The sequence below is a fragment of the Lagenorhynchus albirostris genome, chromosome 5, assembly GCF_949774975.1.
Source record: "Lagenorhynchus albirostris chromosome 5, mLagAlb1.1, whole genome shotgun sequence".
In the NCBI taxonomy this organism is placed as follows: domain Eukaryota; kingdom Metazoa; phylum Chordata; class Mammalia; order Artiodactyla; family Delphinidae; genus Lagenorhynchus; species Lagenorhynchus albirostris.
Genome location: NC_083099.1, coordinates 9,132,802 through 9,149,278, shown reverse-complemented (window position 1 = coordinate 9,149,278; position 16,477 = coordinate 9,132,802). Strand labels below are relative to the sequence as shown.

Genomic DNA, 16,477 nt, shown 5'->3' with positions numbered 1-16,477 from the left:
AATGCTGAATCCATGATATGCTCCCTTAAAAAGTAAAAAGTATTTATTTGTAAGGTTAACTACAGTATCGGTATCTTCTGATATTTTAGATAGGATTAGTATTTTTGGACCTCTATTGGTTTTCACACTATCATGCAAATTCTGGCCTGCTTTAGCACAATAGTCCAATTTCCATTGGCTATATAATAGCGTAGGTATACACATTTTAATTGCTCTTTTTGAAAATATCACCAGGCAGTGCAGAATACCTTTTATTGATAATATCGTGACAGTCAAGGACCTTAATATCAGCCAATGATAACAATATGGAATAGGGCAGAATTGAATAATGGAATGTATGAGATTGTCGTTTTCATTCAATCTTGAACAAATGGAAAATGTTTTCTATTCAAGCTATATATTTTAGATAAGCACAGTTAGATATAGATATCACTAATGCAGAAAAAAAACACTTCTTTTAAGCTCAGAATTCCTTAGGACTAATTGTTAATCAATACACATTTTATATATAATATGTACAGGCTTTGTAACCTAGTGCCACGCAACTAGGGCACACGTATCAGTTACCTTGGTTTTCAAATGTTATATGTCAACTCTGCATATTATGTGCCAAGGAGATACTATCAACATTATTTTTTGCATAATGTGCAAGTATTATATGGCCACAGAGTGTAATACAAATTAGTGGCAAAGTGCTGAGGGAAGGAATCCATGACAGATTCAGATGCACAAGGTTGAATATTACCCGTAAACTACCTGACTCTGCTAAGGTCTTAACAGCACGAAGCGCTATGTCATGCCCATCTTTTAAAAGTCTCTGAAATACATGGACACAGTGAAGTTTGTTCAAGGAATTTTACCATAGTCTCTGGCAACACTGGGGCTGGTATGAGCAGTATATGACGTTGGGGGAGCCATGTGGAAGGTTATCCCGACAAACCTCTTGCAAAATGTGCCATCGTCCCTGGAAACAATTTTGCTCACTCCATCATGACCGTCATTGTTTATACACGTTTTTCCTTTTTTTGGTTTAAAAAGTCATATTAGCAAGATCATGTTGCTTGAGTGAAGGGGCCTAAGTGAGAATTTTATTAGTATTGTCATGTTGATTTCTTATATACACTCAGCAACTCATTGAAAATGTTATTTCCAAAGAAGTTAGGAGGTTACTGGGAATGAGAAAATCTTATTTGCAACCCAAATTCTCCTTCTAAATGTTATTAGATCTGTGACACCTTATATTAGGTGTTGTGCTGGTGTAGAAAAAAAAAAAAAAACTACCCTCTGCTCTAGGTTTTCCCTTTAAACTCAGAGAAAAAGAAGATAGGTTGTCTTTCTTTAAGCTTCCTGGCATATTATTCTATTTAATTATTATTTTTAATACACACTATCTACTCTCTATTTTATCTCAAATTTCTTTTGCTTAAATGATTTTCTGAACCCTAGTAATAAGCAAGAATATTTAAAAGTTGTTCTCTCATTTAATGAAAAGAATTGAAAACTTTTCTAATATAATTTTAAGTTTACAGCAAACCAGGTGCCTTTGAAGTAGTTCAGCTGTGCTTCAAAAGTAAATAGTAACTTTGAAAGCTGAATTGGGAGTTTTCAGCCATCCCATTTTATTTTCTTAAATTCAGCATTAAAGCAGTCCAGTTGCCCACCAATGGGCTCATCAGGGCTCAGGGAAAAAGATAGGCAGGAAGAGAGTGGGTGATTTTAGAAGCAAAGGAAAACAGACACCTGTTAACAAGTAGGAAATCTTAAAAAGAAGCAAAAGATAATGTGAATGTGAAAAAAAATAACCAAAAACTGCAACACTGGCCCCAATCCTTTTCATGACCATTAGCACACCTCACTTTATATCTTGGAGTTTACTGAGTTTCATGTTTCAAGAATTTTGAAGTGCATGTTTCAATTCCAGGCATGTTATTCTTATTTTCTTCACGGAGGTCTTATAGTTATGACATACACAACCAAATAAGCTCAGAGTTATTAAGTTATATTCCATTTACAACTTAAAAAAAATACATTGCTTACTAAGGAGTTTTTAAACAGAAGGTCCATTTTTTCCCCTACTTATGTTACTATTAATGGCCTTTAAAAATATTCATACATCAGCTTAAAAAAAGTGTCGCCATGATGGAAGTATTGTGAAGTAAATGCAGATGAATCCATTCTAAGCACCTATCTGCTAGAGACTGAATTGATGTCTTTGTTGGCGAGTCTTTTGACCATCCTCCTATCTCTGTTTAATATATTAACCAAAAACAGGTTATCGTCTTCATTGTTAAACTTAAAAAGTGAGCATGTGTTTGTGATTTAAATATACAGTGTTTCAAGTGACTTTTCAATTGCTCTTTTTCAGATCTGCAAAATATCAAGAAAGTATTAACATGCATCTAACTTAGAGGGCCGTCTTGGACTCTGTAAGTTACTTCACATAAGCAGACAAACCCTACCATTGTCATACCATACAAACAATTTTAATTGTGTAGTTACAGTCAATAACCACTCCTAATCAGAACATTTCTGCATAAAGAAAATTGTGATACACTTATAAAAACAGCCAGCTGTAACAAAATAGCTGGTGTTTTCATAGCCATAAACTCATAAAAAAGAAATAACACCTTTATACAGAAATTTTATACAGATGTAGCTTTAAAATTGATTGTAAACCAAAGGAAGACACATTGCAAACATCAATTATTTTCACATTAATTGCATAATTTTCTAAGGTGATCTATTAGTTTTATTTACCTAAGCTTATTTGCGTGATAGTAAAAATTGCATACAACAATAAGAGTGAAGCTTATAGTATGAATTGCTTGGATAACATAGAGCACTTTTTATAGGCAACTGTGTAAAGCACATTTTATCTATTTAAAACTTTTAAGACACTTTGTTTTACTGCCCATCAAAATACATTTATAAATAGAAAAGAATCAGTATGGTAACAAGAGAAGCAATTTTACATTTAACGGAAACTTCCAGAAAATTAATTACAACATGATGCTGCAGGATCTACAAATAAATAATGAGGACTAAACTGTGTTTCACATTTTCTTTTCATTTTTTAAAAAATCATGTAACAATGAGAATGAAAACAAAATTACAGTGAACTTTTATTTCCAAAATAAAAACAAATTTGAATTACGGCAGTGCCATATAATACAAGGCATTTGTTGGCATATGTCATCTTTAAACTGCATTCCACAGTCTATAGTTCTTTTGTAACATACAATAGAGTAACAAACTCTTTTTTTCTTTTTTTTTTTTAAACGAGGGGCGAGTTTCCAAAGATCAGTGTGAAGTGTTACAGAAATAATTAAAGGAAGGAAATAATAATCACAGAAGTTATAATGCTTGTTTGAGGCTCCAGAATAATAATTAAAAAAAAAAATCACTGGTATCATGCTTACGGGGTACACACCTGGGTGTGTTCCGTGAACACAAATTTTCATTTTTAATACCAAACAATCCGATGCTTCACCTGGGGCTGCCAAGCAGTTTGTAAAAGAGAGCAAAACGCTTAGTGCAGTCTGTATCATCCTTTCTCGACTTTCCTGTTTGTGCAAGTTTCTGAAGATTCATTGGCCAAACAATGGGCAACAAGGTTTGCTGAGCGAGTACAGGGTGGACCTTCCGTGTCGTTAGTCAATTTCACTGGTGCTGATGGAGGAAAAGAAGACTTTCATCTCAGTCTTTGACGTCGGCGTTAATGTCTGTGTTCCCTTCCACCGCCAGCTCGTCTTCTAGTTTCACCGAGAAAAGGGTGTTAGCATTTTTGTCTTGGACACTCTCCTCCAAATCCTTAAGCAACTCCTCTTCCTTGTACTCGGCCACGTCCACCTCCAGGCCCGAGTTGTCCTTCAGCTTGCCGTGATGTTTGAGATAGTACCGCTGGTTCTGAAAGAATTTGATGATGGTGTACTTGGGCAGGTCCAGCTGAGCGGACAGAGTCTGGATGGCCTCCTCGTCCGGGTACAGGCCCACGTCCTGAATGAAACTCTGCAGGATGCCCAGCGCCTCCACCGAGATCTTGGTCCGCGGCCTCACCTTCTGCCGGCTCTCGTCCTCCGCCTCGGCGGGCGCGGCCACGGTGGGCTGCCGCGGGGGTAGCCGGGGCCCGGCCGGAGGCTGCTGCACCTGCGCCTGCGCGGGGGGCGGCGCCGGCTGCGGCTGCGCCTGCGGCTGCTGCAGGAAAGAAACAAGCACAGGGTCAGCAGCGTTCTTGGCCACTGCGCATGCGGCCTCCCAACGAGCGAGCACATGGTCAGGGATCCCACATGCACCTGGCCTGGACCGGGACGGGGACAGGGATCCTGGGCGGAAAGGCAAGCCAGCTAAATGGCCCACAGTACTAGGAAGAAAATCAAAATGATCACCAGAAAGGGTGGAATTAAGAGGGCTTGGGGGGGCTCCTGGGCTTCCTCATCAGAGGTTAGGCTAGCTCATGGTGGCTGGAACTCGGCGCTCTGAAAATGTGAGCCATGAACTTCACCAGAAGGATACGCATCAGAGGCGAAGACAGCAAAGCAAATTATGATATCAATAATTGACAAAGATTTTAAATGAAGATTGGGAAGGATTTCAAAGGCATTTTCGAAAGGTGAGCTGTGGAGACGTGGGGAAGTAAATGAGTGTTTTGTCCCATTTCATTGGATGGGTAAAACGTTGAGCAAGCATACGCATACAAAGTCTTATTTTCGTTGCAAATAAAATGGGTAAGCCTCTGCTCTTCTGCAGCACAGCCCTTGTGAATCCATAAGGGTTTTTGAGATTCTCACGTGTGAATGTCCTACTAGACAGTTTCAATCTAACAGACACACAGATTTCTTACAAAATTGCACTGGGCTGACACTGCAAGTCTTTTTCTTACCAACAAATAAAGGTTCCATCCATCCCACAACGGCTAGCAAATTGTTTTATCTATACTAAACTCATATGTGATTAGGATTTAAATTTAGTGTATACAGACACTTTTTCATAATTAGTATCTGTATATGTGCTGTAATTTCCATACACAATCATACATAACAAACGTGTGACACATGCACATAATATATACACTCCATATCCAAGATTCTTAGCAAATCAACCCGAGGAAGCCCAAAATACTAGAACATTTGTACTGTGCCCTAGGCATTTCCTTAATCCTCCTAAGAAGCAATTTTATTAAAAACAATTTACATTTTCAAACAAGTACTATTTTTTTAACTTAACACATATCTTTTTTGTTTTTGCTAAACAGCAAATTTTTCAGGCTTTCACGATTATTTTAGTGCTTGATATCCTAAGGGATTCTCTTTTTCAATTTAACTTTTATAGTCAAAGGTTTTTTTCCCTTAGTGGATGCATAACACTATTATTGTGTACATATGTGTATGTGTGTGTATTCCTCCCCTTCCCGCGGCCCCTCCCCCCCAATAGCAATACCAAGAAATAATATACAAAGAGAGCATAGAATTTTAGGACTCTGGAAGGCAATGGCATTTTCCCTGAAAGGGGAAAGCTAAAAGCGTCCCCTTAGATTTAACACAAATAATTTGTACAGCTCAAGTTCAATTTCAACACACTTCCTAAGCAATGGAGGCCAACAACGACCTGGACCCAGAGCTTCCCAATCTGAATTCACTGGGGATGAATTTAGTGGATCCACTCAGTGGATGAGTGGAGACAGGTCGCGGGATGTGACAAGCTGAGCCCGAGGCTGACTCTGCCGGCACAGGGATCTTCAGCCAATGCCACGGTTAGCATGGCCTTTGCAAGGTTGAGCATCCTGACCAAGAGAGCAGGTCTTGGCACCACCCTCTCTGTGTGTCCCTCTCTTGCTGGCATAGGTTAACTTGTGCCTGGCTCACCTGCGGAGCAGCACCGCACCACGGTGCAGGGGTTGGCAGGCCTGGCAAGAAAACGCCTCTAGACTCTCCTTTCCCAGGGGTCTTGGGAGAGGGGCTCTAAAGGAAAGACAGACAAACGTGACTCACCCCTAACCTGTGCTCCCTAAGGCTGTGAGGATAGAGCTACAAAGTGAAGGCAGGGCCAGGGAGTCAGAAGCCAGAAGCCAATTTAGTTTCCCTCCCCTCCTCTCTTTTGGACAGAATCCAAGGTATACAGTTGTGATCCAATTAACTTCCTGTACAGAAACAGCAGTCATGCCTTTCCTCGGGGACAGTATTGGTACTCATTAAAAAAGAGGTGGCGTTCTAAAAATTCTGATTTTTCAAAAGCGACAACAAAATTCTTAAGCTCTCACACAACAAAACAACCCAATTCTAACAAAGACAGACTTGCCAAATAAGTGTAGAAGGGGGTTCCACCGCTTTGGGGGAGGGGAGATGAAAGGAGAGGAACACAATACACATGTTGGAAAACGTGTGTTCGTTTTCCTTTTCTCCCCCTGAGTGAGATGGCAGTGTATTGTTATCTCTTGCTCAGAAGCCTATGTTTAGACTGGTGGAAAGAAGAGAAATGCTCGTTTCCCTGCTAAGTTTAAACCTCTATTTACTGAGCGTTATATTGAATTGGCCAAGGTAAACGAACCTGAATCTGCTCTGCGGGCACGTGGATGATGTGGGGCGGCCGGTCGCCATGGTGATGCACCGCGTTGCTCTCCTGTTCATAAATGGCATCACGTTCAGGCTGAGGGAGACTGAGGAACCTTCGGATCATGGAGAGGTTCTCCCACAGGGTCCTGTTTTCTGGAGAAGGATCTTCTTTCCAGCGTAATAGCTCACACAGCCACCCCTTAGAGACAAGGGCATAACAGGTCAGTTCAGGCTGATGGCAGGGGGAGGTGAAGGGGGGTCGGCTGACATTTTCCATTAGGAGCTAAAAAGGAAGGACCCTGTGAAGTTAACTTTTTTCACAAGCTAAAAACACTCCAGGACTTTCCCTGGAGGCACAGTGGTTAAGAATCCGCCTGCCAATGCAGGGGACACGGGTTAGAGCCCCGGAAGATCTCACATGCCGCGGAGCAACTAAGCCCGTGCGCCACGACTACTGAAGCCCGCACGCCTAGAGCCCGTGCTCCACAAGAGAAGCCACCGTAATGAGAAGCCCGAGCACCTCAACAAAGAGTACCCCGCTCGCCGCAACTAGAGAAAGCCCACGTGCAGCAACGAAGACCCAACGCAAATAAAAATAAATAATTAATAAAAATAAAATACAAACACCCCAATCTGTTAAAAAATTTTTTTTTAACCTGTTAAGAGAGAATAGCTGTGGCTATCGCGGAAGCGGGCTCTGTTTCTAATACACGTTCAGATTTGCATCTTAAAGGAGGGTCCTATTTTTCAGACTCCAAGGGCAAGACCCATTTACCATGGAGTCTGCAGAATGTGTCAGAGGAGAAAAGCAAGGCTGAGTGTGCTTCCTGTCTGATGAGTGGCCATCTGAGGTTCTGAAGGTATTTAAGAAGGGCTAGGACAGGCTTTTAGAATAATTTTGTTTTCTAAAAGGATTCCCTAAGTTTATAATTTTTGTATTAGAAAGGCAACTCTGTGTGAACATGTGTGTGAGTGTGTAGGAAAGGGAGAGAAAGGACGTGTGCAGTTATGTGAGCAAGAATGTCATCCAAGGTAAGGCACTGTATTTAGAATGAGCATTAGAAGAATTCTCCAAGACAGAACTTTCCAGAAAGACACCTCGGAGTCCTGCCTGCTGCTATGTACACACATGGTTCATCAAGTGAGCATTTTAATAGAATTCCTGGGCTAAGAGACAAGGAAATGTCCAATGAATGCCAAAACCTGAACCTCTCTGATGCCTCCTAAGGCCCAGTTTCTGATCCTCAGATTCTCAAGAACCGAGTGGTCCAAGAGAGTATGCTGTCTCACATTCTCATGTCTCACATCCTCTAATCATCATCTCAAACCTTCTTTATCTTGGCCGCCATGATGAACACTAAGCAATGGGGTGGATTGCAATGGGGTGGACAGGAAGAGGGAAGAGGTCCCACCCACACCCCCTTCACCAGCCAAGGCAACCAGCCCCAGCTGCCGTGCTGCCTGTTGTCGGCCTACAACCATACTCTTTTCTGGACAAATGTCTTGGAGCCCTCGCACCTGGAGATGCCCGGATGCTTACTCCACCCCTCACTAGCCCCTTCACCCTGGGGTGGCCAGTGACTGGCTGACCCACCCTCTTGCCCCACAGTGACGACTCACTCTACCCTTTAGAGATGGCCAGAGATGGCCCTCCCCAACCTTCTTATTGCCTTTCCTCATCAATACGGACTTTACCTGAGACCACATTCTTTCCTGACCCCTTCCACTTTCTTGTCCTCCTGAATGCCTGCCGGGTCCCTCACCACCAAATCATGAGTCCCTGATTCCTTACCTTAGCCTCTGTTTTAGGGAACTCGACCTAAGACAAAGGGGTTTCTTGGAAATTCTAAGTAAATTAGTTGGATGGGAATGGAAAGAGTACAGTTTAGTATCTGATTTTTAGAACTGGCCAAAGGGAGTTGCTTTTTTGTTGTTGTTACTTTTGGGTGACATCAGAAAATGGTGTGACTTTCCTCTCCTTCTCAAACTGAACCACTGGAGAAATTCTCTTTTAACTGTAATATACAGTGCGAAGAAGCAAGGCCTATTCTCCCTGAAATGGCCTATTTGAAATATTTTAAAAGGAAAGATGGAGACTGATAACACTAGCTTCCCAAGGCACACCTACCACCCAGTCAAGGGTGACAGCTGCTAAACCTCATGACATCTACTAGCCTTAACCCTAACTAAGAGGCCTTTGATTCTCCATTCAACACGTTGTTTAATTAAACAAATAATTAACCTACAGACGGTCATGTAATCATGCACTCATTTGATGCTACTGAATGCATAATTACAGGCTAAGAGAACAGACAGTAAACTGAAGATTTACCTGAAAGAATATTAGCTCAATAAAAAATAAAAGTAATTGTGATGACAGTGTCACTGAACGTGCTTCTCTTCTAACCATGGCACTTCTATGCTTCTTTCTGGAATCATATGGTGACATGTCACATTTTAGCTCTATTTATGTGAATAGAACATTAATTACAAAACTGTATTTGAGTATTTGAAATATTTGAGACCCACTTGCATATGGTGCCCCAGAGATATTTATTTAGCTCTTACTGACAAATATTTGCTCTCTCGATTAAGCCATGAAAATATTTTATATTTTCCTACATCTAAGCTATTTCTTTACACTTTACCTCTATGTTTTGATGCAGGGCAGGTTTTAGATCTGTCTTCCTGAAGGCTTGAATATTAACTATGGTTAAGATCACCCCCCCCAACCCCTGTCTCCATTCTTCAGCTATGGCAATTGACAGGCCGCCATGCCTAAACACAGCAAATTGCTACAATTTTATTTACCATTCAAGAGATGTTAGAAGGTTCATCAAGAACGGAACAGTTTTTGTTTTTCCTTTACTTAGCTAGAATTATACTATTGCAATAAGTGCTTAACATTGAGCATGTCTTTTTTTTTTTTTTAGCAATAAATGCTTGTAACTAAAAATTGCTAAAAGTTAAATTAAGAACGATTCATGTAAGAAAATCTTCTCAGAGAAAGCTGAAGAACTCCAATAATTTCTCGAATCCTTTTAGAAACTTTTAAAAGTAACACAGAGATCAGTTAGCACTTGCATATATGTGAACAAAAAACAAACATGTGGATCACAGATGTTCTTTGGAAAAGAAAATCATTAGTTCTTTTAAAACGGCTAATAATGATAGTTAATTCCTAAACAATCACACTCATGCTGGTTTCACAAATATTTCAGAAAAAGAGCCCTGACTCATTCAACAAATATTTTGCTCATATTGTCCCTTCTTTGTCTCTATACTTATGAGACGGATTCTTATTTTTATTAATTGCGCATGACTAACATAACATTTCCAGTAGTTTGCTATTAACCTCTGCCCTTAAATAATACTTCTAATTCCTTATCTAAAAATAATGTGATGAATTATAAATCTGAAGCATGTCTCCGCTAGCCTTTCAAGAGACGTGATGATTTTAAGAGACTGAAATCAGATGCTTCTTAGAAAAATATTTAACGGTGCATGCAGCTGGGAACTGTTAGTTCTACAAGGGTATTCCAAAAAACAAAAATGGGGGGAGGAGCGGTGTGCTGTGCGTCGCCCTCAACAAATAACGGAAAACAGATATTCTGACAGGCTAGTTCTTTGTCAGCAGAGAAATCAACTGGCTCATTCCCAATTCACACTGGCAAAAAGAAGATCAATTTATTATAATACCATTTAAACACGTCGGAATATTCTGACGCCCTCAAATCCTATCGATCGAGACTCTATTAATGATGACAGTAATCTGATCTATGTTTTGCAGAAAGTGACGGAAAAAACCAAATGCTTTCCAATTCCCCAATACCTTTTCCTAGGTCGCTTCTCCATAAGCCATATTGTTAGGGCAAATAAAGACAACGATATGTCAAGAATACTGGTAATATGTAACAAATAAAAATAATGATTTCCCTATGTACTAGATTGGTTTTTTAAATGATACATGCATAGATTTACTGGGTGGAGGAGGTGAATAAGATGCTGCACTTTGTTGCAAAATGTGAACATAATTACCTTTTAAGCCAGGTCTCTGGGACTTAAAATATCATAAGACCCTAGGCGGGGGTAGGGAACTGCTCTGACAATTAAAATTAGATCACAACTGTTCTGAACAGTAGAAAAGACAGGAGACTAACAGCCTTAAAATAATGAGAATGATCTATTCTCAGAAAACTAAAATGGCACAAGGAACAACCTAAACTTTAAATGTAGTAAATTTGCCAAGCAACATTACGCTGAATATAAAGAGGGCAAAATATAAACAGTAGCCACATGTAAATAAATAAGTAAAACTTTCAGGATGTTCCTACTTTTCAAACTGACAAAGTTTAATTTGACACCTTCTGTTCTAAACCCTTTGTTTCTATTCAAAATCACGCCTTGAGCTGTTGCTATCAATCACAGCACTTCCCCTATTACTTAAAAAAACTGGCATGGACCCTGAACAAGCTGAAAATGCCATGCAGATGAATTCTGAGATAATATGTTCAAACCTGTTATATACAACACAAATCCTGTAAAGTTATGTATTGTAAACCTACATTTATTGAGAACTAAAAGTCTTGAATCCATCTGCCACAAAGGAAATACTGTTATGTACTTTATAGGAACCAAGAACCATCTGTAAATGTCTTGCCACTGTAAGCAAGAAAATGGTAAAGATGTTAAACCTCAGACTGTATGAAATCAATAACATTCTTTGGGCTGGTTTTGGTTAGGGAATCTATGAAAGACATGGAAGATCAGAGGGGGAGAAAAAGGAAAAGAGAAAATGCAGAACGACTGCCAAACCAGTACTGAAAAAAAGCAAAACAAACTCAATGACAACACAATGGCAATTTATCATGGTCCATGAAACACATGACTGTATGCTCATTTTAAAGGAAAAATTAGCAGTTCTAAACTCAATATTCTAATGATGTGCTTTACCGACAGAATCTTGTTGTACCACATTGAAATAAAAATCCTGGCACCTTCATCTCTCAGCTGCTTAATTTCCACCCAAACTCAATCTCTGATTTCCACTCCACTCTTTTTAGAACAGTTAATTCAAGTCAATTTGCTGCTTCTATCATTTTAACAGATAAGGGGTGCACAGTGATTTTTAACTGAGTCAGGAAAGCAACCTCGTTTCACGAATGAATTTATTGTACCTAGGAAGCCTCACACACATAAGAGGAGAACCCTTACAAGGCCTGGTCTGTGACAGAGCTGGGAGCACGTAACACAACTAGTTTTCCAGGGGAAAAGAGACTTCAGTGTTCTCTGAGAGAAAAAACAGAGTCACTTAATACAATATACAGATATGTATATATGATTGTTACGTACATATACATTTTAAACCCAAGAGCTATAAAAAGAGAAAGAAAAATGACAAATAATTCTCCCTGCAACTAAGAAGGAAAAAACATTAAAAAAAAAACCAAACCAGAATGGGTAATTTGAGTTCTAAAAAGCAAAACATTTCAGAGTCTGTATTTATTCTCCCACCCCTTACCCTCATTTTTCATGTGTTATTTGCAGAAGTATTTTGTTCCAATCTCTGGGGCATATAGTATAATAATATATGATATTAAAAGAAATCAATCTAAATAGGGAGGTATTTGATACAAACATTCTAGTGGAAAGCATGAATTACAGTTTAGCAAGTAGTAGGAATAGGATTAAGTACATAATCCATTAAATAGTACTTCTCACACAAAAAAATTTCAGTATTGTAGACTAAACTACTACACCAGGCATTTTGAATGAGTACATTTTCAACAATGACTAACTAGAGAGCTAGCAATTTATCATTCAGCAAATAATTTTCTACTTTTAAAAGAATCTGTTACTTATGCTAATGAAGACAGTTTTTAATTTGCCCACAAACATGCTAAGAGAGGGCAATTTTTTTTTTTTTAAATTTACAAAGTTATCTGTGCTCATGGGTAATTTCATATCAATGTTCTATAAGCTGGGGTGGGGGGGGGAAATGGGTTCTAACTGTCAGAACTACTGAATCTTTTACCCCAACATAAAGGTTGAAAGATATCACAAAAGATGCAAAGTGACTAATGATGTTTTAAACCACCCCTTGAATGTTCCAGAAGGGTTCCATTTCCACCCTTTTTGTGCTTTATATACACTCTGCCTCAAATATAGTATTAAAACATATTACTTCTTCCATGCCCCTAATGCAGAGACACACAAGGCCTGATGGGGGTACAATCCCACTTCTGGGTGTGAGGCCTGCATCCTTCCTTCACACACCAACTTTAAACCTTTTTTTTCAAGAACAATCCTAACACTTTGAACAGTGAGAAACAAAACAGCGGCAAAGCACTACTGAAAGCATTTTCAATTATTTACTAGGTTAAAAGGGTGAAATGATACTTTAAATACATCAGATTTCATCGTCTGGGCCATTTTTTGGTGGCAAAGTGGTATTGATCTTTCCAAATGCTGAAAATTAACTATTTTCCAGAAGGTCATTATTTGATTAAAGGCATTAAAGTTGAGGGCAAAGAAGCGATGCACTTTTTTCTCCCCATTCAAATCATCATATAATTTAATAAAAACCATCCCATCATGTCCTGTAATAAAAACGCTTATCTTAAGATATTGTTCTTTACCTAACATATTAACCTTTAAATGTTATGAAGTTCTTGAGGAGAAAAACCTTTGCTAAAGCAGATTATTCTATAACATAATGAGAGGTCCCCACCATTAACATTAATAAAGATACATGTTCTCTATGGAATTCGCAGGAAATACATGGATCTTCCTTCCCAGTTTACTAATATCTACTTTGTGTAGAGAGAATTTCAGCAGGCACTACAAGTAACTTTCTCCTGCTAACATTGGTTGGATTCAAGAAAACATGGGAAATAAATTTGAACAGAGGCGCAGCAATAAATGCATCTGCCATTCAAAAAGTAGCACATTATACTCACTTTATTCAAAGATGGGCTTTAAAAAGAAACCTACTTAAATGGAACATATGTATACGGGTGTGTATTCCCAAATATATTTTATTTTCAAGGTGTGGTTTCTGATGCTTGTATTTTTGCTGGGGGGAAAAAACCCCAATCATACTAGTTTTTTAAATTATTACTATTTTAAATGTCTAAACTGTTACTGTTTTAAACTCTCTCCAGACTCTATAGTTTATTTAAGGGACTCAATATCTTAAGCCAAAAATCCGTGGGTTTCCATACTGCGGTAGTAATAGGAAATAAAATGGCTACCCATAAATTTCCCACTTGAGTAAATTTTTGCCACTTTGTCTTTAAAAGGTTAAGCGCATCTAGCAGAGTTTCTGGAGGTTTGGCATTTGCGAAAAGAAATGTTTCTACAATCTAGGGGAAGCTCACATTAAAAGTCAGTGAATTTAGAAGGAATATTCAGAAACACTGGTAAATGATTTTTATTTTTCAATTTTGCTTAAAATTTAACCAAGCCAAAAAAAAAAAAAAGACATCATTTGTTTTCTGTGGTTTGATTGTTCACCTCTTTTTTACCTTCTCAAAGCCACTGACTTGAGGGAACACGTAAATATGGTGTTTTGTTTCTTTTCCTATAGATTGTTTGGTGCGTAACAAGATTATCAGATGGCCAGGGTAGATAAAAACATAAAGATGGTTCTCACTTAAGACTGTCAGGAAAGTTTTAAAGAATATTTTCAAGAAGAATCTGAGGAGAAAAAGGAGGACTGAAGATAAAACTATGAAATTCTAGACAACATATTAAACTAGCTGGCAAGAAGATAATCTCTTAATTCGACTGAAACAGAGAATTTCCAAAGAAAGCCTTCATTTTACTTTAAAAAAAGTATATTTGGAAGATATCTAATTTAAAGATTATTTTTTCATAGGCTTCAAAGCTGCTTTCAGGATGGTTTCTTCAAAGTTTAAATGAAACAAATAAAAATCTGGCTTACCTGTCTGATACTTGAATACAGACTTTGAAAAAGAATGTTTTTCCCTCTCAATCCAGGATGTATTTTTGACATTACATAAGTTTCAGTGATATGGTTTGGCTCTTGTTTAACATTTATACTCTCTGTCTTAAAAATCTTAAGGGAGGGGAGGGGTAAATTAGGAGTTTGAGATTAACATGGACACACTACTATATACAAAATAGATAACCAACAAGGACCTACTGTATAGCACAGGGAACTATACTTAATATCTTGTAATAACCTATAATGGAAACAAATCTGAAAAAAGAATAGATATATTGATATTAAACTGAACACTCTGCTGTACACTTGAAACACAACATTGTAAATTAACTATACTTCAGTTTAAAAAAATCCAAAAAAATAAAATACCGCATCTGTTTGTTTAAAAAAAAAATCTTAAGTTCTTATTCTCTCCTCATTCTTCATAGCAAGGTGTCATTAAAAGACAGAAAACACCATATCCCTAAGGTTCATGCTGTAATACTTGCATCAATTTTCACCTCTGTTTCTACCATAAAGAATCATCTTCTCCTTTCCATTCTGCCCACCACTGACTTGTCAGCGCTGGGGTACATTTTCCTTGAATGATGCTCTTAGGTACCAAACACTTTTTAATTATGTCCAATGGACAATTATCTTAATTTCTGAACAAAACAGCCTTTAAGTAATCACTCCTTTTCCTCTCTTAACTTAGGGGAAAGTGTATACCAATGATGACTAGAGCTTTGGGGAAGAATGAGAAAACAAGGGTTATCATAGAGAGTTGTGACCCCTACAAGAAGCAAATAAATACGATGCTTGACTTGGTCTGTGGAACTTCCTGATAGGTAAATACACAGGTTTAATTAAGCTTTCTTGAATCCCCTTAGTCCTCTTTGAGATGCCCTTGGAAAGGGAGGCTGGGATGAAAACCACTGCTCTGGTCTTTGCCTTCAAACTACCCAAGGTTATCCCACTGCTCAAAATGACCTTCAAAGCTTCCCAAGACAGAGAAAAAGGCCATCCTCCCTAGAGGTCACTGAAGGTTCCTTCAATCACACTTAGCTCCTAATTCATCGGACCATTTATTAACTGTTGCCCATTTCCCCACATTCTACTCTCATTCTCTATACTGTTCTCTCGAACAGGAAAGCGCTCTCCCCTTTTTTTCTGCCCACCCGAATACTAACGGTCCTTCCAGTTACTCTCAACCACCTCAGTATACTAGTTAAGGGTTACATCCTGTTACAGGCATTTACGTATGCAACCTTGAGCAAATTACCTCTCTGAGCCCCAGATCTTCCTCTACAAAGTGCAGATGATAATGGTACTCATCTCACAAGACTGTGGCTGGTACAAATGAAACAGGATACGTTTAGCCCAGTGCCTGGTCAGTGATAACTACAAAAAGGTGTGATGGACTTAACCAAAAGCATTTCCCTTAAATGGCTCACAGTACATTCGGGAAGAGGCGACATTCAAAAATAACTACTAGAGCAAAGCAGTATGCGGTGAAGGTCAGTGAGGGGCAGACATCCAGTGGGAACCAAGAGGATAGGAAGAAGAGATCCACTGGGGTGGTCAAGGAAGTCTTTGTTGATGTAGAGTCATGTTGGTTTGGCTTTTAAGAATGGGCAATATTTAGAGTGGGAAGAATAATGAAAAAAAAAAAGAGATGAATTAGCAATATGCTAGGAAAAATAGGTAGACTAGTTGCTTTGGAATCCATTCTTTCGTCATTGCTTTTTACCATACTTTCTTGAGGATGCAACTTAATTACTATGACTTCGTCTCGTCTTTATAATGTGCTTCTAAGATCTATATGTTAAGAAAGCCTGGATTTTCATTTTAACACCTATTCTACTACTGACTAGCCCTGTAACCTTGGTCAAGTTCCTTGAGTTCTCTACACCTCAATTTTCTCCTCTGTAAAATGGGGGTAATGTTACCACCACTCACAGTGTTGTAAGAATTAGTGAGA

At 38.7% G+C, this 16,477-nt stretch overlaps 1 protein-coding gene across 6 annotated transcripts in view; it reads right to left on the bottom strand.

Annotated features, from left to right (window-relative positions):
• Positions 1-2,047: 2,047 nt before the first annotated feature.
• SATB1 (SATB homeobox 1) overlaps positions 2,048-16,477 on the bottom strand; it is a 79,611-nt gene continuing 65,181 nt past the window's right edge. For 4 of the 6 annotated variants that reach the window (XM_060149547.1, XM_060149546.1, XM_060149545.1 and 1 more), the window contains 2 exons: positions 6,544-6,747; positions 2,050-4,194 (listed from right to left, as the gene is read on the bottom strand). In XM_060149547.1, coding sequence (XP_060005530.1) covers positions 3,697-4,194; positions 6,544-6,747 — 702 coding nt within the window. In that variant the 3' untranslated portion in view covers positions 2,050-3,696. Of the gene's footprint in view, positions 4,195-5,225; positions 5,244-5,861; positions 5,958-6,543; positions 6,748-16,477 lie in introns of all 6 variants that reach the window. The other 2 variants (XM_060149550.1, XM_060149549.1) reach the window with 2 other exon arrangements.